At 40.0% G+C, this 23018-nt stretch overlaps 2 protein-coding genes across 6 annotated transcripts; one reads left to right on the plus strand and one right to left on the minus strand.

Moving 5' to 3' along the window:
• Positions 1-2370: 2370 nt before the first annotated feature.
• Positions 2371-7702, minus strand: sec22c (SEC22 homolog C, vesicle trafficking protein). The gene is made up of 7 exons (XM_085763652.1): positions 7435-7702; positions 6459-6670; positions 6101-6264; positions 5734-5913; positions 5516-5634; positions 5094-5159; positions 2371-4979 (listed from the first exon to the last, which is right to left on the minus strand). The coding sequence occupies exons 2-7, from the start codon at positions 6638-6640 to the stop codon at positions 4779-4781; spliced, it is 912 nt and encodes a 303-aa protein (XP_085619778.1). The 5' UTR covers positions 6641-6670; positions 7435-7702; the 3' UTR covers positions 2371-4778.
• Positions 7703-8014: 312 nt separating this feature from the next.
• On the plus strand, positions 8015-22311 carry nktr (natural killer cell triggering receptor). Of its 5 annotated transcripts, none has more exons than XM_085763653.1 (17): positions 8015-8094; positions 10274-10352; positions 10838-10912; positions 11943-12050; positions 12539-12583; positions 13929-14016; positions 14782-14811; positions 14900-15045; positions 15867-16086; positions 16219-16386; positions 16482-16569; positions 16850-16998; positions 17079-19796; positions 19906-19989; positions 20284-20343; positions 21306-21407; positions 21558-22311. In XM_085763653.1, exons 2-17 carry the CDS (start codon positions 10295-10297, stop codon positions 21625-21627), a joined length of 4209 nt encoding a protein of 1402 aa, XP_085619779.1. In that variant the 5' UTR covers positions 8015-8094; positions 10274-10294; the 3' UTR covers positions 21628-22311. The 5 variants fall into 5 exon arrangements, with proteins under 5 accessions (XP_085619779.1, XP_085619780.1, XP_085619781.1 ...); XM_085763654.1 differs by having other exon boundaries at positions 17100-19796; XM_085763655.1 differs by having other exon boundaries at positions 17103-19796.
• Positions 22312-23018: the final 707 nt, after the last annotated feature.

Genomic DNA, 23018 nt, shown 5'->3' on the forward strand with positions numbered 1-23018 from the left:
GTTCTTGTATATACCAATGTGAACATTTATCATTCATTTAACACTGTTTTAGCCTATTAGCCATGAATGTAAGCTTAATGTTTCAACCACTTATTGATTATTTTCAGATGACTGAATATACTAATGTATGCATAGGTACAGTTGCCACATATATAGTTTAGATCGGGGGCCACAATACATTTTAAAATTCGATAGGTGGGCTGGACCAGTATCAGATGGATGGACAGTGAATGCATGAATTAATATACGTAAATTACATGTAAGAGCCATTATTACCTAAAAGTAACAGAAAACTTACATTCAAACTACATCTCATTTCAGTGGGAGCAGTATTATTGGTCACTCTTTTATTCTCCAGTGCATGGAAATGTGTGGCCTTAGTTTGCCCATGCCTGGTTCAGATGTTACCAATATATACTGAATGTTTTAATGAACTTTATAATCTTTCAATACCCTGAAGAACAAATAACTCTGGCTTGAAACAACTGCTCTAAACTGTGACTGATGTGATTGTAAAATATATTACAGTCGCTCCTACTGTTGATCTAACTCTTCATTTTCTGACTCAAGCACAGGTCAGGTGTTGTCAAATATTTCACAGACAGGCATGCTGCCCGTCAGCACCATGTCACTCAGTGACAACAAATGACACCAATATTGGAAGTGTGTGTGTGTAATAGCATCATACTTGACAGTTATTAAGAAATTCACTTATACAATACACTGGGGATTTAAATGGTCGTAGGTGCTGGGTTAAACCATCTGTCAAAGTCATTTACTGTGTAATTTATTATTACTTGGAGCTGGCAAGGCAAATATTTGTGAAAAACAACAGTGCTGCTGTTCTGTGAACATGTAGGAGCAGAGCGCTTGTCTGTGAGCAAAAGAAATGTGAGTTATAAACATTTCAGCAGGACCACCCATGCTGTTAAGCCTATTTGCTGAGGGAGAGGGGGCAGCTTCTCAACAGTGGGAGCTTCTGCCAATTAGGATAAAAGAGGTTAATCCCTGCAAATGAGGACCCCACATCTGAAGCTGATCATTTAATTTTGATTCATTGTAGCAGGACTGATGGCACTGCGGATTTACGATGCCACTGCGAGCTCCAAGGGGCAAGTTTCATTTGTCTCCGTGTTGCAACCTCAAATTTCCCTCTGAGACTGCTGATAAACACCCGCCATGCTTTACAGCTAATGACCTAACTACGTCAATGTCTGTAAACTAGTGCCAAAAAAAAAGTGAAAGCTGCAACAAGACAGTGAGTCAGATATGTATGGGAGGCTTTGATGAATGTATGAATGCTATTGAACCGGAGCTTTTTTGTTAAATTAGTGAAACCTGCAATGAATGATATAGGTTCTGGTTGAAAGCCATGAATCCCAGCATCATTAAGACAGGATCTCTATCAGTTATCGCTACAGACCCTTGCACTGAAACCTGAATGAGGAGTGGAGCAAATCTATAAAAGTTGTGGTTAAAAGCAAAACGCTGATGTACGATTCAAGATTTAATTAAATCCTTAAGAATCTGAAAAACAAACAAGATAAACCCATCATGGAGATCTGCTATATAACATTTTGTCGCCAAACTGATCACTTTGGACACCATTATCAAACCAAAAGTGAAAAGCTTCTTTGTTGATTGTAACTTCTGTCAAAGCCTAAATTTGTCTTTTGATGTATATCTCATTTACCTACAGAGAGCCACATGAAACACACATCTGCTTTGAATATCCCTCTGTAAAATACAAGGTTTGTGGGGGCAAAAAAATAAAACTTAAAACTTAAACTTAAAATTATCATTCTCATTTCACTTGTAAACATTTAAATTGACACATAAACCTTAGAGCTGGGTGAGTTGAGTGTGGATGATGGAGAAGAATGTGTCTTTAAAGTATCACTCAAACTGTTTAAACCTCAGTGTGATCCATTTAAATCAGGGTCGGTAGTTCTGGAAGAACAATATTGGTCTATTTTATTAATTGTTAAATGTGTATGTGTGTAATATTTCAGTTTCCATGTGAGTCTTATCCTGACTTTGAAGGTTACACAAGACAGATTTCATCCATGAGAATTGTTTGGCCTACTATACTGTAGGTTTGCTGGAGATGAATTTTAAGCTTATTTAGCTGTAATATTAGGTAACAAAATCTCTTAAGGGCAACACACACTAACAGGAACATCAGGATTAGTGGTGATAAAGCGCCATCTAGTGTCATTTTGAAAAAATACGTCAATAAATTTACACTTTGGTGTTTGGGAAATCAGTTGTTCTTTTAGGAGCAAATGAGTCAAAATATCAAGGTAATAAAGTATTTCTCGATGTATCATATTGTTGATTTTGTGCACACAAAAATAAAATATTCATAGATGGAAAAAAGGACACTGTTTATTAATGAAATGTCAGTTTTACCACACAAGGAAAAAATAAAGCCCTGTAATCACCGGTGCATTTGGCAGTTACAATGAATGACAATATCTCATTACTACCCATCATTGTACACCTGCTCCCCACTGAAAACCCACTCAATCCACCTGATTTAAGTCAAATTAATCAAATAACTTTTGAGTGTTTTATATTAAACAAGAGAAACTGTCCTAGAAGCTTTATCATTTCCAACTTTACAAACTGTATTCAGTTCAGACTTAAGACTTGGTGCCAAAAAAGAAAAAGAGACGGCTGTCACATGTTTCAATTGTACAGTGCATTCCTTGAAAACCTTCATACTTAACATATATAAACTTCATTTTTATTGTCCAGTGCATTTCTCTTTTATGTTTGAAAATCTTCATATCAAACATAATTAAACTTCATTGTTAGTGCGTATTAAAAACTTTTACTTAATTAATTCTACATCCTTGAAACATTGGTGGCATTTCTTTGTCTTTTTTATGTATTTGGTCAACAGTGCAGTTGGAGTGTAAATGATGAGTCAGTAAAACCTATTTGTATCAAAAATATTACAGGAGGCTCATTGGTGTAAACTGCAGCTGCACTACATTTTATACTTCCACTGAAAACATACAAACTCTTTTACTCTTTATAAACTTTGTAATCTACAAGCTAACAGTGGCTTTTCTAAACTTTTATCGTGAAGGACATTTGGATTGTCGGATGATATTTACTTTTGTTTTGTTTTGTTCTCCTTAAAAATTCCCTCTAACTTTTTCAGATAAAATGAGGGAACAGCTCAATGAAGAAGACAGATTTTACAGTTCCACTGCAGCCACAACACTACCTGTTTAACAAACACCATAAACTAATAATTTATTTCCCTTGCTTAACGGACACCCAGTGCAGCTGTTTAGCTATTGAAAAGTGAAAATCTAAGAAGCTCAATACATAAAATGTTTTTAAAAAAATAACCGAAGGAGACTTAAACTAAGCCTATTTATTTAGCAGCGCTACAGTCATGTATTCTATATTGATACTTAAATTATAACAACATTATTTCTGTTTAGCACAATTTTGGGCACTAGACATAGGGAGCAGTGTAAATCCCGAAGAAACAGAGGGAAAAAAAATCAACAAAGTAAACAGAAATCAGGCCATAAATATAATTTCAGCTAAACCCGATATACTACACATTCAACAACTGCCAAAAAATGCATCTAAAACTTAGTGCAGTCGCTTTGCCAACAATTGTCATTACTATTTAACCTACCAAATCAGTGCTTTTATACCCGCAGTATACATTTCAAACAACGCCGAGATCAGTAGAAAAAACACGCAACTAAAAGATTTACATTTTTTCTGATCGTAGAAAAACGTTTTCAATTGGAGATCATATGATACAGTTCTCCTTGAACCAAAACAAATGGTGATATGGAGGATAATATGCCCAAGTAATGTCATGTAAAATGTAATTTCTGTGGAGTCATTAATGGAGCCCTTACATTTGAATTTGCTGAGCACTTGCCGGTGAATCTGTAAATCGGATGATACAATTAAATAATCAAAAGCAATATTTGAATTGTCACATAGTAAGGCAAGAAACAACCCATAGTTTAACATTTACACCTTTGAACTGGGTTTTTTGCCTCATGATCAAATAATCGAAAGCAAATAACAGCTGCATTTCCCTTTTAGTTGAATTTCAGTGAGCGTTAATCAAACTACACTAAGTAGTTTATCTATCGCACTGCCACCAATACGGGATGGACAGCCTAATGGTCTCCTAATCGCCCTCTGTGCCTATTTTCAAAGTACAATTAAACTTAATGTCTGTCACTATCACACACCGTCACCTAGCTTTGTAAACTGATTATGCCCAGATAATCAATGGTCTGTGGTTGCAAAAGTAAAATAATACTGAGCTGAGTGCAGGCAGAAATGCATCTTAATCCCAAAATGCCAAGCGAAGCCAGCTTCAACAACATTGTTGTTTCTATTTGAAAAACTTTGGTCAACAACTCTGACTAAGAAAAAAAAAACTCCATGTTCTTTAAAAGCTTTTGAAATAAGAGAGGTTTGATGAAACTAATCGTCATTTTTGTTCCTTCCTGTTCACGGTGTTAGTTCACTGTTAATCAGATATTTTTAAGGATCCAGAAAGAACTACGTTTCACCGGATAGTTAGTTGGTACAGTCTTGAAAACAAAGACACAAAGTGCAAATGCACAAGTAATTCTCAATGACACAAATATGGTTTTGTTAAAGGGCAAGGACACCTCCACCTTTTGTAGATCAACTCGTCTGTGTCCTTATTTTTCTCACCTGTGCTGCAAACTGGAGACACGAACGGGTTGGAGACAATGCAATTAGGCGTCCAATGCTCCTCAGACGCCACAGTCATTAGTTCTGTCTTGGAGTTTGCGGTTGAGGATGAGGACGGTGGAGAGGGAGGCGACACAAATGTGGAAAATCAGCTGCCACACATTCCTCATGCCGAGCAGGTACAAGTTGCATAGGACAATCACGCTCAACAGGGTGAAGGACTTCTGTTTCTTCAGAGAGGAGTGGAACAGGTAGAGGTGACACTGTGGACAGAAAGGTTCATTTACAAGGTCAAGGCTGCACAGATTGCAGAGACAACATCTAATGCTGGTGAGAAAAAAAACAGTTTGTATTGTGAAAACATGAACTACATTTACCTGCAACACACAGCAGAGAAATGCCAGGAGAAACGCCACGACGTTCCACAGACCTTCATAATCATCCTGTGTAAAGGCCCCAAAAGAGAAAAGTTCACTCACTCAACTTTAAAATGTATGTCAAAGTTCTTCTAAACTAAATTTACACAAACGCAATATTCTGTGCAGTTTTCTGCAAATCACAATGTTATTATTTTCTATGTAACCAACTTTTGCTTCCACTGCAAAATGCTAATGTGCAGCAGCCAGTTCCGCCAGCTCAACATATCTGTAATTAATATCAAGCCATAAAGGAAGCATTTATGTCTCACACGTTTATATTTTTGTATATGCTAGCAAGTTACGGCACATTGACATGCTGCTAACCATTCAGCAGTTATCAATTTTAATTATTTGTGAGAAACATCCGAGCACCACCGTACCTGAAATGTGTACTCTATGAGATGCACACCACGGATTACATTCAGAGAAGCACACATAATATTTAGGACCAGAGAGAGGATGCCTGGTGCTGTCACTGGTTCAAGTCTTACATTTTGACCTGTTAAACAAAAGAAAGTCACCATATGAATAGTTTAAAATAATCTAATAAAGTAATCTGTGGATTACCACCAGTAAATAGTGATGTGATAAGTCTTACCAGGTCCAGAACCTTGCTCCACATGTCCATTTGCGATGCCATTGGTGAGCTGCACCTCATCCAAGTTAATTACTTGTAGTGGATGGATCCTCAGATCTTCCTGGACCTCTGCCAGCGTGACCTCTAGGGCCGGACCACCGCTCTGGTTGTACTGCTGCTTCAGCTTCTGAATGGTGCTGTCTGTCAATCCACATCAAGAGTAACAACAGATTTGTGTTAAACAACGTCGTATTTCAATTGTAATTTAATCTAGGCCACCAAAAGACAAGAGCACTGGCTGCCGTTTAGCATTTCATATTTAAATTCAAATCAAAATTCACTGCAATCAACAGTAAATACATGTGACAGTATTTCTCTCCTCACGCACCGAATTCCAAAAATGGATACGGCCGAGCTGCCAAGGCAACGACAGTGCTATTGAAGCATGCTGTGAACTCCCAGCGCAGATCTTCCAGGAAGCAGAAGGCCTTAGCAACAGGGAGGCTGCAGTGGCACACAGTCATGTAGGATACACCCTCCGAGGAGATGAAGCTTAACAGTCGAGAGGAGAAAAGGTGTTTAGTAAACAAACAGGCTGACGCAGCATGGCATGGATATCCCAGTGATCAACTGGACAACAGTCTGTCTGTGTTTTGCTTTAGGATGTATTATGTACTGAGTCTCTGCACAGCTACAGAAAGCAACAGTGAAACAATCTGCCGCGGCTTTGATTGGTGAATCCTTACTATATGTTGAGCTCCTGGCCCTTGACGGTCCCTCTGTCAGGAAAGCAGGCCAGGGCCTTGCTGATGCCCCTGAGCTGCTGTTTCCTCTCCTGCAGCTCTCGGTTGTGTTCAAAGTCAGTGGAGGCTGACAGAGGGAGTCCATCCCTGACCCGAACCACAAAGGCGAAGAGGATCAGAGACATGATCCACTAGGTCCATGAAGAACACACTGCCTGCGTGGGTTAGAGTACAAGATCAGATCAGAAGGATTATTAAGGTTACAACTGGATTATTTTCTAAATCTGAATCTATTACTATATTATTATTGTGATTATTTATTATAATATTTACTACAAAATTATGAAGAATGCCCATTATAAGGCTATAAAACTGGGACTAACAGCTTAAGAGGCCTTGTGTCAACACCAAGATGTTCTGTTTACTACCACAAAAGACAGACATGAATGATTTTATATTTAGCCTTTTAGTGACTTTTAGTCACTCTGGAAATGTGTGTGAAATGAAATGAAAATCAAAAATCAAAATGATTTGATGTCTGGTGACTCACTGTATCAACATGTGATTTCTGGCCTGTTTTTAATCAATTAATGAATTTAACTTTCCAATGTATTAAGTACACTAGACTGAAACTAGTCAGATATAATAGCCCTGACATTCATGGACGACATTTTTCATGTTTACCATCTACTATCGGTGTAATTACACTTCGGCAGCACCACTACTACATCCAAAGAGGAATTAAAGGTAAATCATATCAATAAAACCCACTGCTGCCATGAAGGAAATGTTGTTGCAGGACTTGTGTGTTATTGTTTCAGACCTCTTTTGTTTCAGCCAGGATGCACTACAGAGCGTGTAAATTTAACTGCGTAGATATAAAAATCGTGCAGTCCGAAAAGTTCAATCAACTTGGGAATCTGTGAGCTTTCGGCTGAAGTAAATGAGGTGCGGATAGTGACAGCCTCTTACACCTTACCTCATTATCATGGGTTTCATGCTGCACCTTGTTACTTAGCTCCTGGAGGCTACTTGACTGATAGCATTGTAGCAAACCAACACCAGCAGCAGCAGCAGCTCAGCTTCAGATACACGTAAGTAGCACAATTGATTACTTTCTAAAACCGGCGATTAACATGGAGCACTCGACTAACGTTATTTATCACGTTTACGCAGCAAAACATTGAAAATAGCCAACGAGCTAACTTGAAATCTGCTTCCTGATACAACAAAACCACAACAAATCTTCTACGGGAACTCGGGAAGGACAAAAACTACCGGCAGCCAGTCGGAGTTTATGCTGCGTTCGAGACACCTCGCAACTCGGGAAACTAAGAATAACCAAAAACATGGTCGAGCGGGACAAACTTTGCATTCAAATTGCTTAACGTAAGGAATAAAAGCATGACAAATGGCACAAAAACAATTAAAAAAGGAACCTTTTAATGTATTTTGGCATTTAAATACATTTTTCAAATAAGAGGTTGGAAAATCCGAGTTGTCGGGAACGCAGCATTGTGCTACTGACTGCAGCGCATCAACCTCCCTCACCTAAAAGCAAAAGTGAAGTTAGCTCATCATGCCTGAGTGATGACCGTCAGTGACTAGCAAACTGTGGCCAGCTAGCTACTGCACAGAGGTTAGTTGTGTTATTTACATATTTGAGGTAACCTGTAGTTTAATTCACTGTGTTAATTTTGTCGTTTATTTCCATTTCCGCTGTAAGACATGTAACGGAAGACAGCTAACTGTGGCGAGCTAGCTGCTGTTAGCAGCACAACCATTTTGGACTATCATCATCATTATCTGTGTAGCAAGTGGATGTTTTTCTATTGTCGTTTACTGTCTAGACATGGCTTGACCTTACAATAATGTATGATTTATTTTAGACTAAACGCGATTACAGTGTGTCACATTGATATATATCAGACATCATGAATGTCATGGTTTCGTTTTGTTTATTCTCGCGCAGTTCCTTGTTAATATTATTGCTGGTTCATGGCATTTGTATTGTGATTGCGTTTAATTTATTCACCAGGCTTTTGAGCTGGTTTGGTTTGCATGAGTCGCATGACATTTGGCTCATAGTACCTTGTTTTTCTATTGTTAGGTCTCCTAAAGATGAAGGTGTTTATTGTCAGAGGGCAGGTTTTACAAAGTGACAATGTCAATCCCAGAACATCAAAGTTCATACAGTCAGGCTGTGCAACATGATATGAACTCGGCTATAAATACAATGCATTCCCGTGTCTGAGCTGAACAATGGTATCTAACCTCTTGTACACACCCCACTATCATCACCTACCGTTTTTAATTGTCAACTACAGAGTACAGTACAGCTCCACTGTCCTCTCTTTTTTCTATTATCAATAATTATATAATAAGAGATAGTGAAGTCGACACTATGGCTACAGTACTTATTTTTCAAAGCAGTTCACACACCGCACCTTCATGTAAAATAACTGGAAATTATCAAGTCTAACGAATAACAATATGGTTCGCTTCACAATCAATAAATAGTCCAAAATGCTTTTGAATCACACTCCACATCTTATTGCATTTCTCAGCTGTGGAGTTTGTCCTTTGTCCTTTACAGACCTTCTGTTGCACAAACAATATTCACGGAAGTTAAACTGTATCATTTGAGGAAACAGGGTGAATGGTACCACAGCAGATTCACACATGAAGCAGCTGTTGCAGAAGTGTCTTCCTTTTGTGATACTATCTCAGAATCTGCTCTTTATGGTATATTTCTAGTGCATGTATTGTGAGGTTTAGTGAAGTGAAAGCTACATATCTTCCGTTATGGTTTACTGCTCTCTGTGGCCCTAAAATCCAGTAAAGCCTTCTTCATATTTCACTTGTCAGACTACTTACTGCGTGCATATGCAAAACATTTCCCTGCAACACCCGAACACATCATGTGAGATGATAATTGTCACATGTCGGCACAGCAACACAGGATTTGTGTAAATAATAGGCAATTTAGTTATTTCAAGGCGCTGCTGAGAAATGATTATGAGACGCTCCACTTTCTCAGTCTTCAGGCCTTTTCATTACCAATAAAGCTATGTTTATTGGTAACAGACAAAATGTTTTGTGGATGTAATTAGAGATGTTAATAATCACAGTTTTTGTGCTCAGACTAAAGACAGTGTTGTTCAGTTTCTCTGCTCAACGACACTGAGCAAGTTGAGGCAGTGTGTTTTAGAAACATGATTTAGTTGCTTCTTGTCTTCCACATATGAAAATCTTGTTCAGTGTGTTCAAACCAAAGTTTAACTTGGACAGAAAACTGCTTCTACTTTTACACAAAATCTTTAAGCAAATTTCAAGATTTATAAAATTGTACACAATGTGCAGACTCTACCTGATCATGTATTCATGGTGCATCATCTTGATTTAAGTGCAATTTCTTTCCATTTCCAGTTTTGTACTGCCACTGACCTGAGTCTGTGGCAGTGACAGTGGAAGCAAGAGTTAAAAAAAATAAATAAAAAAAAGTAAAGTGAGGAGGCTGTGTTGTGCTCTGCTTGGATTTGCATCGTTAGTACATTTCTTCATAGACCGCTCTCTCTCTCTCGCTCCCTCACGTTGTTCTCTCTCCTCCCATTTCTGTTTGTATCCTCTCCCACTGTCTTTTTTAGTCTCTCTACTCTGTTTTCCAACCCACTTTCTGTGCTTTCTGTATGCTGCGCTTTCTAGGCTAAAACTAACGATAAAACGGGAACCCCAACGAAGCACTAACTGCTTCTTTTTAAAGACCAGTTCCTTGTTACTTTCCCTGCTTAGCTGTTTGTGCTTTTTCTACATTTTAGGTCACCCAGACTTTGATCACAATGGGGGTGAAAGACCGCCCTCAGTGCTACTTTGATGTCGAGCTCAACCGGGAGCCAGGTAAGAAATTCTTACAGCCAGTCTATAGATTTGAGAGTCAGCCAGTCATCTACTTCACTTTAGTCGATTATTACTTTGAACTGATTCCATCAAAAAAAGACGTTGAGACTTTGTGTGTAGTGTTTCGTTAGGCTTTGAGCTTTTGATTGATATTTATATGCTTGTATACAATGATAGTTGGATACTAGCACACAGGCTTGTTGTATTGAATGGCTCCATTAAAGTCTAGATTCGCCTGTAGCTATGAGAAACTTTCTATAACGTCTGGGCTTTGCCACAGGATCCTTGTAATTCTTAGTTGGAAGCCAATTAAAAGTGCACAGCACAGGGCTACTTAAGTGTATCCTTGGCCTATTAAAGCTTTTTGTTAATTGTTTTTTTTTTGTTGTTATTTTTTTCCAACATTTATTCAACATTTGTAATTTTCCATAGTTGCAAGCAGAAATAACTCTTTTGCTGACTTTTTTTGCTTCTGTGTCTTGCAGTCGGGCGCATAGTCTTCCAACTTTTCTCAGATATGTGTCCGAAGACAAGCAAGAACTTTCTGTGCCTGTGCACCGGTGAGTAATGTTCATTCGAGGACGTGTTTGACTCAAATATCATTAGTTGATCACCGTGAGTAGAAAATGAAAGGGAAGAATAAGAACCACCATAGTACCACATTTCACAACCCTGGGTCATTAAATACCACCAGGGACGGAGGTATGGCTGTAGTGTAAACGATCCAGTGACAGATGGAGTTACTAGGCAGAGGGATCCTGTGGTCTGTCTCCCTGGATATTACATCCCAGTGAGCCAAACGCAGTATACTGTAGTAGCCATGGTCTGCCTAGAGATGACCATAAATCTGCAAACAGACGGCAGATCGATCCTCCCTCTCATTTTTCACCCCACCTTGCAGACGGGAATGTGATGCTGGCAAGGACAGACATGGGAGATGGCTGGTTAGTCTGTTTCTTTGGCCTGAACGCACACACACACACACACAGAACATAATACAACAATATACGTGAGTCAGCTGGGCAGATTGCTCTGACTCTCTCAAAGTCTCTACAATGTCCTTTTAGGGGAGGGGGATCAGCTAACTCCATAAGAAACCAAACCCTTGGAACAATGCTGAAGCCAATGAAGCAAAAATACTAGAAGATTTAGCAACACAAGCTGCTGATCTGAACAGCCAGCTCTCTGTCTGCTGAAACCAACCTCATACACATCAACACATCTAATGAAATGTCTGCCTTCACGTCTCCTTTTACCCCAGTGGCGAGGGTAGTCCACGGGGGAATAGCTTTGGGCCATTATTGTGTCCCAAGTCAGTATCACTCCAGTGGAGGGTTTCTTAATGAACACATACAGTCCTACACTGGAGAATTAACAAGATGCCTGAACAAAAGCATCCAGTTTATTGAAACCGCACGGCATCAGCTGTGGTTTCACTTTCCTTTTAAGAATGAACCTAATGCAATAACATTCAAGACTAGTTAGAATAGTTTGTAGAGCAGCGATAGCCCTCTCCAACTTTCTCTCCCCATTTTTTTTAAAGATTCAGTTAACACCATAGACTGTAGGTTAACACTCATGTATTTGCAGGTGAAAGGGGAACAGGCAAAATCACAGGGAAAAAGCTGTGCTACAAAGGCTCCACTTTTCACAGAGTTGTAAAGAACTTCATGGTCCAGGGGGGCGACTTCACCGAAGGTAATGTCTAATGTATAATCTCATTTACTTTTTGAGTGTGTGTGTGTTTGTCAATTTCATTGAAATTAGTGATTTGATATTTATCTCAAAGAGGAGGTGCTTTGGAAAAGATGCTGCATTTTTTTAAAGAATTGGTAGACAGTGTTTTTCAGGTGAGAACAAAGGAAAACTATTACAACAAAGTTTCTACACACTGGAAGTCTTAAAAATATGGAAATTAGATAAGAAAATTCTCAACTAAGAGAGAAGATACACATTTTAAAGTGTTTTCAGATATGTAAGAGCCACACCCAGCATACTAATGAATGTGGAGGCCACTTAGCACAATATTATTATGAAACTCTTCTCAGAGGGAAAGCATATGAAGCACTTCTCAAATTTTGTCCAAAATGCTTAAGAGACATCGCTTTTATGTACCTTAAAGTGTATGTGCATTAGTCTGACTAACAGCTAAGTGTTCAATTATTGTACTATCTTAATTTCTGCAGGAAATGGAAGAGGAGGAGAGTCCATATATGGTGGCTACTTTGAAGGTAATAGAGTTAACTAATGAGCATGTCCAAGTGCTGATATCTCATAAATGTACCTGTAAATACTTTAATACTTTTGCATGAGAATTAAATTAACATTGCATGTGCCTATTATTGTAAACAGGTTTCTTGTGAATTTTCCTATATGTATGACTCTTTTGACCTTCACTTTTCCATTGTATGGTGCTGTCTTTATTTAGTTACAGTAGTGGGCTTTATCCAATCAGCATGGAGAGTAGGCATTCTCTTTATTGAAACCTACAATCTTCCTGCCTAAAATTTTCAACATATTCTTTTATTTATAGAGTGGTCTTTTGCAAAATGAGAAGGTAAGAGATGTACACAGCTCAGTAACACCATGTCAACATTGTCCCCACCACCTTCCTTAGTCAGCAAACAAAAAAAAAACAAAAAAAACGGTGCAAATCTGTGCGAAGGCACAGGTGCAAATTTGCACAGAAGGATTTGCCATCCACACAGCTCCCCTGTTAAACCCCCCCAAAGCCTCTGGCTGCTCAAATTACTTTTTATGTTACATGTGTGATATTTATAGCGACAGTATCCTCAGCTTGACAGGTACAGAGGGACAGTTTCTTTGCTCAATGCAAGGACTACGTGGGGTGCCCCAGTGGGCATGAGATAATTAACCTTTAAACATGTGTATAGTGTTGTATAGACACAGATTAGATTTACACATTAGAGGGCATATTATTTTTCATGTTTTACAAATCTGAATAATTGTCTGTTACTTTTGGTTATGTTATTTCAGTGCTTGACTGAAATCTCTTGTGCATGTTGAATATTAAAATGTGTTTAGTGCATATTTTAGTGCAATAAATCTCAGAAAAGCAGAAATTATCTCTAAAAAGCATTTGGTTTTACTTTTAGTTTGCAGGCAGGCACAGTTTGGTTTTTACATTAGTTTCCTATTGATTGTCTTCACTCCTATATTGATTTTGTTGAGTTCTTGGCCCTCCATGAATCTACCACCATGGAGAATCTTTTAAATGCTCGAAAATGTTAAGCAACTTGATAAGAAGTGAGATTGCGAGGCAGAAAGGCAAGAGGGGGCTTCCAGTCTGAGCGATTTCCCTCTGGCAGCATGTTGTTGATAGTATTAATTATGTAAAAGCAGTTGGTTTTTTTACTTAGGTGAAGGACTAGAAGTAACATTTAATGAAACGGCTGACTTTATGGAAGGATTGATTGGGGAGGTCATGATCAGGTCTGATGGATTAAAATGCTGTGTTTTTGTTTGTTTTTTCTCCTGTACGTCCCTGAATATGTCTCAACATCGATCAGAGGACACACAGTGAGACTTTGATCCCTTTTTCTCTGCTCTCAACAGATGAGAACTTCATTCTCAAACACGACAGAGCCTTCCTGTTGTCGATGGCCAATCGTGGGAAAGACACGAACGGTTCACAGTTTTTCATGTGAGCATCCAGTAAAACGATTCTCTCTGTAACTTAGATAACCATACCATTTGATTGTGTGCCATTCCTAATGCAGTTTTGTTTTTTGCTTTCTGTCCCTTCTGTTTTGAAACTGTAGAGTAGAACTTGACATTGTGTGACCGTCAACTATCCCCTCTCTGTGTGTTAGAGTTCAAAGTGCAGAGAAACATGGATTAATTCTTTTTTACCCACAAATGTGTTACATTTTTTCTCTTGCCGTTTTTGTGTAAAATTTACAGAAACTCTAGCATCCTGCTCTTCCAAGGTAATGTGTCTCCAAGGCTGTGTTTCTCTCTCTCCTGACTGTATTTATCATTCACTAGTTTATATATGTATTGACACTTTCTTTAAGTTGACTTCTTTTATTTGGCTTTGTAGAATTTATTCAGCACTAAAACAGGTTGTCACCATTAGTTGGAAATGTTCTCAGTGAATAAAATAACACAAAGGAGGCGCTGTATACACTCTGTTTGAATGATTCGGTGTTATTATGTTTTTGAGTGTATACCTGCCTGTTTTTGGCTGTTTTTAATTTGAAGTATTCCCTAAATTGATTTGCAATCAAATATCATTGAACACAAGGTGACCTTAACTCTGTACCACTTTGAGATGGTACAGTAGCACCCACGCGTTGTTGTGATTACTTGTTTTTTCTCATTCTTGTCCTCCATTTTCTCCTTTTTTTATGGACCCACCTCTTCCTTTGGCTGATCTTCACTGGATTGCTGGATTTTCCACAAACAGCACAACCAAGACAGCGCCACATCTTGATGGGTAAGATCTTCTGTTACTCAAAATTGCAAATTTGCACGAGTTAAAAAAAAAATCTAGGTATAGTAAATCCTTTTTTGCCTCTGTGCAGAGTCCACGTCGTCTTTGGTCTTGTCATCTCTGGCTTCGAAGTGATAAAGAAGATTGAGGGGCTCAAGACAGATTCAGCCAGCAGACCATACGCTGATGTGAGAGTGGTGGACTGTGGTCAGCTGATCACCAAGTCTGCGAACGATGGTGAGTTCCCTCTTTACTCACTGATCTTATTCTAAAGGGGTAAAGCTGCAGGTGTTGTCCTGTATGTTTCCCAGTGTCAAAGGGCCTGAATGTTTTCTGACCTCTCTGTAATGTTTGTTGGACTGTTATAGCTTAGAGTTAGCGTTTTGAATACAGTAATGTGTTAGTTAGATCAACTAAGATTAGAAATATCATCAGACTTAACCACTTAGTTTAACTTTTAACCTACTACTGTAAGAAATGTCTCTATTACAAGACTGTGTACATATTGCTTGCTAGTCAGTGAACTCAAAGTGTAATGTCAGGTGAATATGACTATAACTGATCGTTGTAAATAAAACATCTTAAATAGATGTTATCCTTTACCCAGTGATCTACAGAAAAGCTTTACACCTTTTTTAAAATTCTCTCCTGTTTTTGTGTTTTCTGTGTGAAACAACGTGCGATGCCTGTGATTGTAACTGGGTCATATTTTGTGCTCATTCTGTAAGAGGTTGGCATTTGGATGCCAACGCCCCCTCCCTCAGTGGCATTAGTACGGGGCGTGTAACGTGATCTTCTGTTTAATGGGGATCAGTGAGGTGATCTCTGTGGAGTTCAGTTGGCATCTGCCCACCTGACTCTGGCAGGCCTGCTTTCATTGCCTCCAACATACCGAGAAGAATCAAACAAAGCCTTTGTTGTAGCAGAGTCATGCCACCCTGAAAATGACTCCTGGCATTTGAACTTTCATGCATCTTTCATTTTTACTGGTGTATTCCTAAAATACATTTAATGATTTTGATGAAATAACATGAATGCTGTTATATCTCTGTCTTTAGTACTTGAAGGCAAGAGGAAAAGAACCTCCCATTCTGCAGATTCATCCTTCAACTCCCATGACTCGTCCTCTCAGTTCTCCTCAGTGGAATCTGAAAGTGAAACTGATGAAAAGCACAAACATCGCAAGCACAAGAGACATGCAAAGAGTAAACGGTCCAAAAAGAAAAGGAAGGAATCAAAGAAGGAGAAGAACACTCATGTTCCTCCTTTCAAGCAAAGGTACGTTTTTGTTTTGTTTTTTCATCTTCCATCGTCACAGTTTTGAACTAGATAATGACTTTAGAGGCTCGTTGGTTCTTTGCATAACAAAACATTGTTTTGCATTGTGTCATGATGTTGCTGCTGTCACAGCTCTGTGGAAAGACAGACACTGGAGGGAGAGAATGAAGTGGAAGAAGAGAAGGAGCACGGTGGGAAGAGAGAGAAGCCCGTAGTCCGGCCAGAGGAAATCCCACCAGTGCCGGAGAACCGCTTCCTGCTCCGCCGGGACATGCCATCTCAAGAGAACAAAACAGAGACGTCAGTTGGACTAACATTTATACACTGTTTATAGGAGTATTTGTTGTCTTACACACTTACAGTAAGTATTGACTTTGAACTGTGATCTTTTGCAGAGTTGAGAAAGAAGAATCATCTATTCCAGCTGAACAGAAACCAGCCGTGTCCAAGTCTGGACGGAAGATCAAAGGCAGAGGAACAATGGTAAGATCACCTCAACTAACCTGAGATATGTCTGTGTGGTTATGTTAATTCTTACCACAGGTACCTGCTTTTAAGTGCACTGTCTGGGACCAGAATCTCTCAGGTGGTTACAAGATAAATATAGATTGCTGGATAATTTATCTTTTCAAACATAGCAAAGCCAAAGGTTTGGGAATCGCCTGTTCATCTCAGCGCTCATAAATAGTGAAGAATATTTAGGCATTGCCTTTATGTGAGGAGTTTTGGTAAGTATTTCTATGACTTATTTGTTCCTTTTCAGAGATATCACACACCCACAAGATCCAAATCTCGCTCTGCGTCTGTGGAAGAGCGTGGCAGCAGTGAAACGCCACCTCACTGGAAAGAAGAAATGAAGAGAACCAAAGTTTATCAGCCGCCGAGCGTGGAGAGATGGAGCAAAGGAGACAAGTATGACTTATCATTTTACTTTAGTAGTTCTAGATATAAATCTTCCTTTATTTTTCTTCATGCATCTTTTGACTTAACAGATTGAATGACCATTCCTCAAGCAGATGGGATGACAAGAGTGATTCTGCATGGTCCCGATCTGCAGATCACTCTTCCGACCACAGCTCAGAGAGATCCAACATACGCCGGCAGCAGAAGAAGGAAAAGAAGAAAGCCAAGCACAAGAAGAAGGCCAAAAAACGCAAACATAGCAAGAAGAAGAGCTCCAAAAACAAACCAACCCAACCGATTTACCTGTCAGATGGCGAAAGGTCAGTGTCTTCGGGGAAAAAGTCCCGAAGATCCCGTTCTCTCCTCTCCCGTTCCTCCTCAAGTCAGCGCCATTCATCAGCTCGGAGGAGGCGATCCTCGATGTCGTTCAGAGACTCGCGGTCCTACTCTAGATCCTACACGTCCAGTCGATCCAGATCTCGAGGGAGGTTTTATTCAAGATCTAGAAGCCTGACTAGATCCAGGAGCCGGTCCTTGTCCAGATGCATGTCCTATTCCAGATCCAGGTCAAGGTCAAGGTCGAGGTACAGATCCAGGTCTGTGTCCTCATCCAAGAAGAGGAGTTCATCTAGATCTCCAAGAAAGAGGAAAGCCGGCAAGACCAAATCAGACCCCATGAGCCACATGACTGACAACGTTCCTGAGAGTAAAGTCACACCTGTCCCGAGACTCCCTACTGTCCCCGCTCCTGAGAGTGTCCCTGTGATCCCGCTGAGCGACAGCCCTCCGCCCTCACGCTGGAAGCCTGATCAAAAGCCCTGGAAGCCTTCCTACATCCATATTCAGGAAATTAAAGCTAAAGTAGCTCACAGTTCTCTCTCCTCCACGGGACAAGCAGTTGATAGGGTGACAGAGAAAACTCAGACTTCGGTCACAGCAGTGTCTCTGCCAGGAGACGCTGAAAGCGACAAAGCAAACAAACCGGCAGGACGCTCACGCAGCAGGTCCTCCAGGAGCAAGTCCTACAGCCGATCATACAGTCGCTCGCGGAGTAGAAGTTACAGTAGGTCCAGGTCCAGATCCCCTCATCCGTATCACAGTAGTTCATCCTCTTACACCAGATCAGACTCTGAAAAATCCCCCAAAACAAGTAGCAACAAAAAAAACGCATTAGACAAGGAATGGGGTGAGTATTACACCTCTCTGAGGAGGATAAAAAATGTAGATAAGTACATTTCCCTCAGTAAAGATGCTCAGCCAGAAAACAAGACAGTCATTGAGCATAGTCCTGATATCAGTGTCTCTAGGAGAAGTGACTCTACAGAGAAAATAAAAGAGAAAGGCATCTCACAAGATCAAGAGACAAGACACTGCAGCTCTGTGCCAATAGAGGGATTTAATAGCAGGTCTGAATGGGATAGTGACAGTGATAAAGTGAGCCAAAGCAACAGCAGTGTACCATTGAAAAAGCAGAAACAAACAGCTCCAAACAGTGAGTCGTGTGATAAGAAGTCATCGGCTGTTACTGGATGGAATTCAGAGAGCGACTCTGAAAACGTGGCGGCCAGAGCATTAGCCATATCTGAAAAAGAGGAAGGGGAGGCAAGTTCAGAATCGGACGACGAAACCTCCAGAAAGGCGTCAGAGGCAGTGACTGAATTAGCACAAAAGATCGCTGCTGCTGCCGCCGCCGCCACTGCAGCTGCTGCAGCTGTTGTCGTCTCCAGCACATCAGAGGGAAGTCCTGAGAAAGCCACAGAGCCAGAGAAGCACAAGAGCAAGAAGAAAGCCAAACGCAAACATAAACATAAGAGGAGAAGTGAGAACAAAACTGGTTCCCATCACAGTAAGGACAAAGGAAAGAGATCTAAGAGGAAACATCAGAAGCTGAAAGAGACTTTTCACTGGCAACCACCTTTAGAGTTTGGAGAGGAGGAGGAGGACGATGAATCCAAAAAGGAGAAATACAGTCCTAGTAGAGTTGGAAAAGAGAGGCCTGTTGCTAACAGCAGGAATAATGTTTCATCTTTGAACAAATACGCTGGTAGAGCAGAAGACAGGGCACAACAGAGGGCGAAAGAATGTATTAACAGAAACCCAAAACAAGCTGAACCTCACCAGTCATCCAGCAGGAATAGCACTAGCAGTGCTAATAATGCTAACCTCCCTAGTATCAAAGAGCAGGAGTCGCTGGATGACATGGACATTTGTACACCTGAGCATGATGCTGAAATTGAAGAATCTTCAGTTGCACATAACTCTGAATCAACTCTGAAATCTACCTCAAAGTCTTCAGATATGTCAAGAGAAGATGGTGATTTACCTCGCAGCAAAGAGCAGTCTACTGTAACCTACGCAACAACAACTGCTGGACTGGAAGATGAAGCAGCCAGTGGGAAACCTAGCAGCACTGTAATCAATTTCAAATGGAGGCCGTTGAAGGGAATGTTAGCTGTACAAAATGTGAACGTGCCCCCTGTGACTACGAAAAACGTCCAAATTCAAGAGAGCCAGAACACCAACAACACACAAGGAGTGAGAATGGAGATAAAAAGTAAAAGCCGGGTCAGGCCGGGGTCTCTGTTCGACGAGGTGCGCAAGACCGCACGGCTCAACCAAAGGCCGAGGAACCAGGAGAGCTCCAGTGAGGAAGGATCTCCTTCTGTGGGAAAGACCAGAGTGACGTCTCGCACGCGATCCCCGAAGAAGTCTCGCTCCGTTTCCAGTCACCGGTCTCGCTCCAGAGGGTGGACGCACTCGTACAGCAGGTCCAAGAGTAGATCCCGCAGCTCCAGCTACTCATCCAGGTCAGTCAAAATAAATAAAAAACAGTGCTGGAGTGACATCTTGGATACTTAAATCTTGTATATATCCTAGATACAAAGCACGAGTTGTAACACAATGCAAATGTTTTAGGAGTCGGAGCAGGAGTCGGAGGAGACGACGAAGAGGACGGTCACGCTCCCGCAGCAGCACATACCGGAGTTACAGGAGTCACAGGTATAACCTGAAGCAATTCTTTAATATCCTGTTGTAGCGACTAATGGCTTCTAGTAAGAAAGTATTTTTAGGTTCATAAATGTAGAGAAGAAAGTTGGAGCTCCTGATGTTTTTGTGTCTTGGTCTAAATTTTACATTTCAGCCATGTTGACTCTTAAGAATAGTAAAAAGAAAAAACTGTACACACTTGCCTTTATTGATTCCTCATTTAATTTCTGTGTTTTATAATTCACTATGATTAATTCTTCAATCTGTTTTTAAAACTCCCTTTTGTTTCTTTTCTCCTGGCGTCAGTCGGACCTACAGTAGAAGTCATTCCAGAAGTCGCTCCCATACCCGCCGTCGGAGATCCAGGTCTGTGAGCCTCCTCAAAAGTTTCTAGTCACTGACAACACTTTGATCTAAACACAGTTATGCATGCTATATAATCTGTGGGATTCAGTTTCCTAAAAAAAAAGGCTTTAGTGTTCAATTTAATTTTTCCTGAGGATTAAATTGTACCATCATAGTTACTGATCCATCGGATCATTTATGCCTCTTATGCTGGTCCAGGCAGGTTGTATGAATTTCACTCATCATACTAAAAAAAAAAATAAAGGCTTTTTTTTTATCTGTGCTGGGTTTCCATAATATTTCTATATATAGTGGCTGGTATGCCTTTGAAGCAGATATTAGACTACATTCTTTGTGGTATTAAAACTAAAATTTAAGTTGAACCCGGCAGAAACCTGAATAGATCACTGTTGTAGGCTCTTTTCATAAAAATGTCTGCAATAGGGGAGAGCAGACTAACATGAAAGAATATTGTTTATTTGCTTTTTATGTTTCCTGCATCTCTTTGTATCTGTATCGATCTAAATACAACTAGCTTATCAAATTGTTAGGATGTGCATGAAGGACATTGTGTCCTATGACCAGTTTATGACCAGTTTAACGGGTCTTGTGTAAATCAAGGGGATGCTGATGTTAAATTTTTGATTTCTGTTAAGTTCTCTGATGGATGTCTGTCTTTTATAAGCATCATAGGGTCAGTCATATGTAATGTCTTTCAATGTTTGCTGGGGCTATAAATTGTGAATTATTTCCCCTCTGGCTTCCAGTGATAAGTCTCTTATCGTATACATTGTATTCCAATGCCCAACCCATTGTGTGTGTGCATTTTTACTGTGTATAGACAATCTCTGCCACATGGATCTTAATGATCAACATTACGCAGCTGTGGGCCTCTACCAGACATATCTGTGTGAATTACACACCATGATGTAGATATTCCCAAAGCAATAACACTCCGGTTTTGCGGCTGTATGTAAATGCAGGTCAGACTCCTATGACAGCTATTCCAGCCGGAGCCGCAGTGCGAGCAGGAGACGAGGGCGCAGACGGAGTGACAGTTACAGGAGCTCAGACCGCAGATCCCGGTAAGACTCTGCTCCCTGGTGAACCCTGACACACATCAACAAGGTGGCAGGTCTCAGCTCAGCCATTTTACCCTCTCTTTCTTTCTTTCTTTCTTTCTTTCTTTCATGCCTGTAAATCGGAATATTTAATTATGATGTTGTCTTCTACAGGTCGTACCGCTCCTCCAGTCGCAGCTCCTCCAGGTGCAGAAGCCACAGCCGCAGCAGTCGGTACAGCTGAGCCTCAGGCAGGTCGATGGTTTCACTTCTGCTGTGGGCCAACATAAAGTCTGGACACTGTGCACACACAATGCCGATCACAGACCAGCAACTAAAGCTCCAAGAGAGTTACTAGTTTAATACTGTAGTATACTGTATATCCTCCCTACATAAGCTGATATGACGGTCTATGAAGAAATGAATGTTACTGAATTTAAATCAATAAAACCACTTACACAGATTACCGATCTTTGTCTTTAGGGACTGTAACAGCTCAGAATAAATGGCCACTCAAAACTGAATTTTTGTCTGTAAAATATATGATATGGCCTGTTATCAATAACATGAAAATAAGTTGTAAATATTTTATATTATTGTATATTTGTGTATTCCTTTTATACTTCTTTTATACACTGAAGTGTGCAAATAATTGTTAAGTGTCCAACTAATGTAAGTGAGGGGTTCGGTGGTTATTGGTTGAAGTTCTGCCTTAAGTACAGGGTCAGTAAGACTGGATTGTTTTCCTCAATGAATGAAAAATAAGTTTTTTTGTAGCCGTTTCGAGCTGTAACTCCTCTTCGTTCCAACTGTTTAATCACTGTACCATGAATGTTCAAACGTAACTCAGACTAGAGTTTGTCTGACTTTGATTTTGTTCAAACAGTTATGAATGTTTACACTTAATAAATTCCACTGTATCATGTGACTCTGTTTTTGCTTGTTTGTTGTTGTATTTTAAATCTCTCCATGGTCAGTCATTAATATTGCAGAGATGTCAGTTTATGTCCAAATGTACTCAGGATGTAGTTATGCCTCTACAATGGCGCCATCTGCACTTCAATTCGGAACTGCAGCATGTCCGTGTGTGTGTACCTGTGAAACCAATCCAGTAAGCTGCAGGCTTATGTCTTTATCCTGGCAGATTTAAATGTGTGTATTTTATTTATGTCAAACACCATCTATGCACAGAGGGAAAAGTCACTACAGTTTTATGTTCAAAGGATCAACTGTATGTTTTTCTATTGTATGTCATGTAATTGGAAGAATCAAGATTTCAGTCCTGATGAGGGCACTTCATTGGTATAAGAAATGAAGATTCAATTATTCATCATACCCCCAAACTAATTGAAATGTTGCTTCCCTCCTTGCTAATATTTGCCCGCAATTAAAGCTGCTGTGTTCCTGTTATTCTTAACTTCTGAGCACTGCATGCAAAAAAAACAAGCACCAAGCATGAGATTCAGTTTCTACGGAGCTGGACTCATTTTTATCTGGGTTCATACAGGTACAGTACGTGTTAAGGCCTGTTTTTTTTTTATGAATGGCTTTCAGTACAGATTAAATCTGGATTTATAATACTCCATCATGCCACTGCCACCATGCAAGAGTGGAAATGTAAGAACATGCACACAG

This window comes from Trachurus japonicus, chromosome 20 (assembly GCF_045865225.1).
Source record: "Trachurus japonicus isolate A0001 chromosome 20, Traja_1.0".
NCBI lineage: Eukaryota > Metazoa > Chordata > Actinopteri > Carangiformes > Carangidae > Trachurus > Trachurus japonicus.

What these genes read in the sequence shown, in the direction of transcription:
- sec22c (XM_085763652.1), bottom strand. Translation starts at nt 6,640, where the DNA reads ATGTCTCTGATCCTCTTCGCCTTTGTGGTTCGGGTCAGGGATGGACTC. An exon ending in GGCCAGGAGCTCAACATATA is followed by an intron (nt 6,265 to 6,458) that starts GTAAGGATTCAC and finishes TCGACTGTTAAG; the next exon opens with CTTCATCTCCTCGGAGGGTG. An exon ending in GGAGCAAGGTTCTGGACCTG is followed by an intron (nt 5,635 to 5,733) that starts GTAAGACTTATC and finishes TTTGTTTAACAG; the next exon opens with GTCAAAATGTAAGACTTGAA.
- nktr (XM_085763653.1), top strand. Translation starts at nt 10,295, where the DNA reads ATGGGGGTGAAAGACCGCCCTCAGTGCTACTTTGATGTCGAGCTCAAC. An exon ending in AGATGGAGCAAAGGAGACAA is followed by an intron (nt 16,999 to 17,078) that starts GTATGACTTATC and finishes TTGACTTAACAG; the next exon opens with ATTGAATGACCATTCCTCAA. An exon ending in CGGAGTTACAGGAGTCACAG is followed by an intron (nt 19,990 to 20,283) that starts GTATAACCTGAA and finishes TCCTGGCGTCAG; the next exon opens with TCGGACCTACAGTAGAAGTC.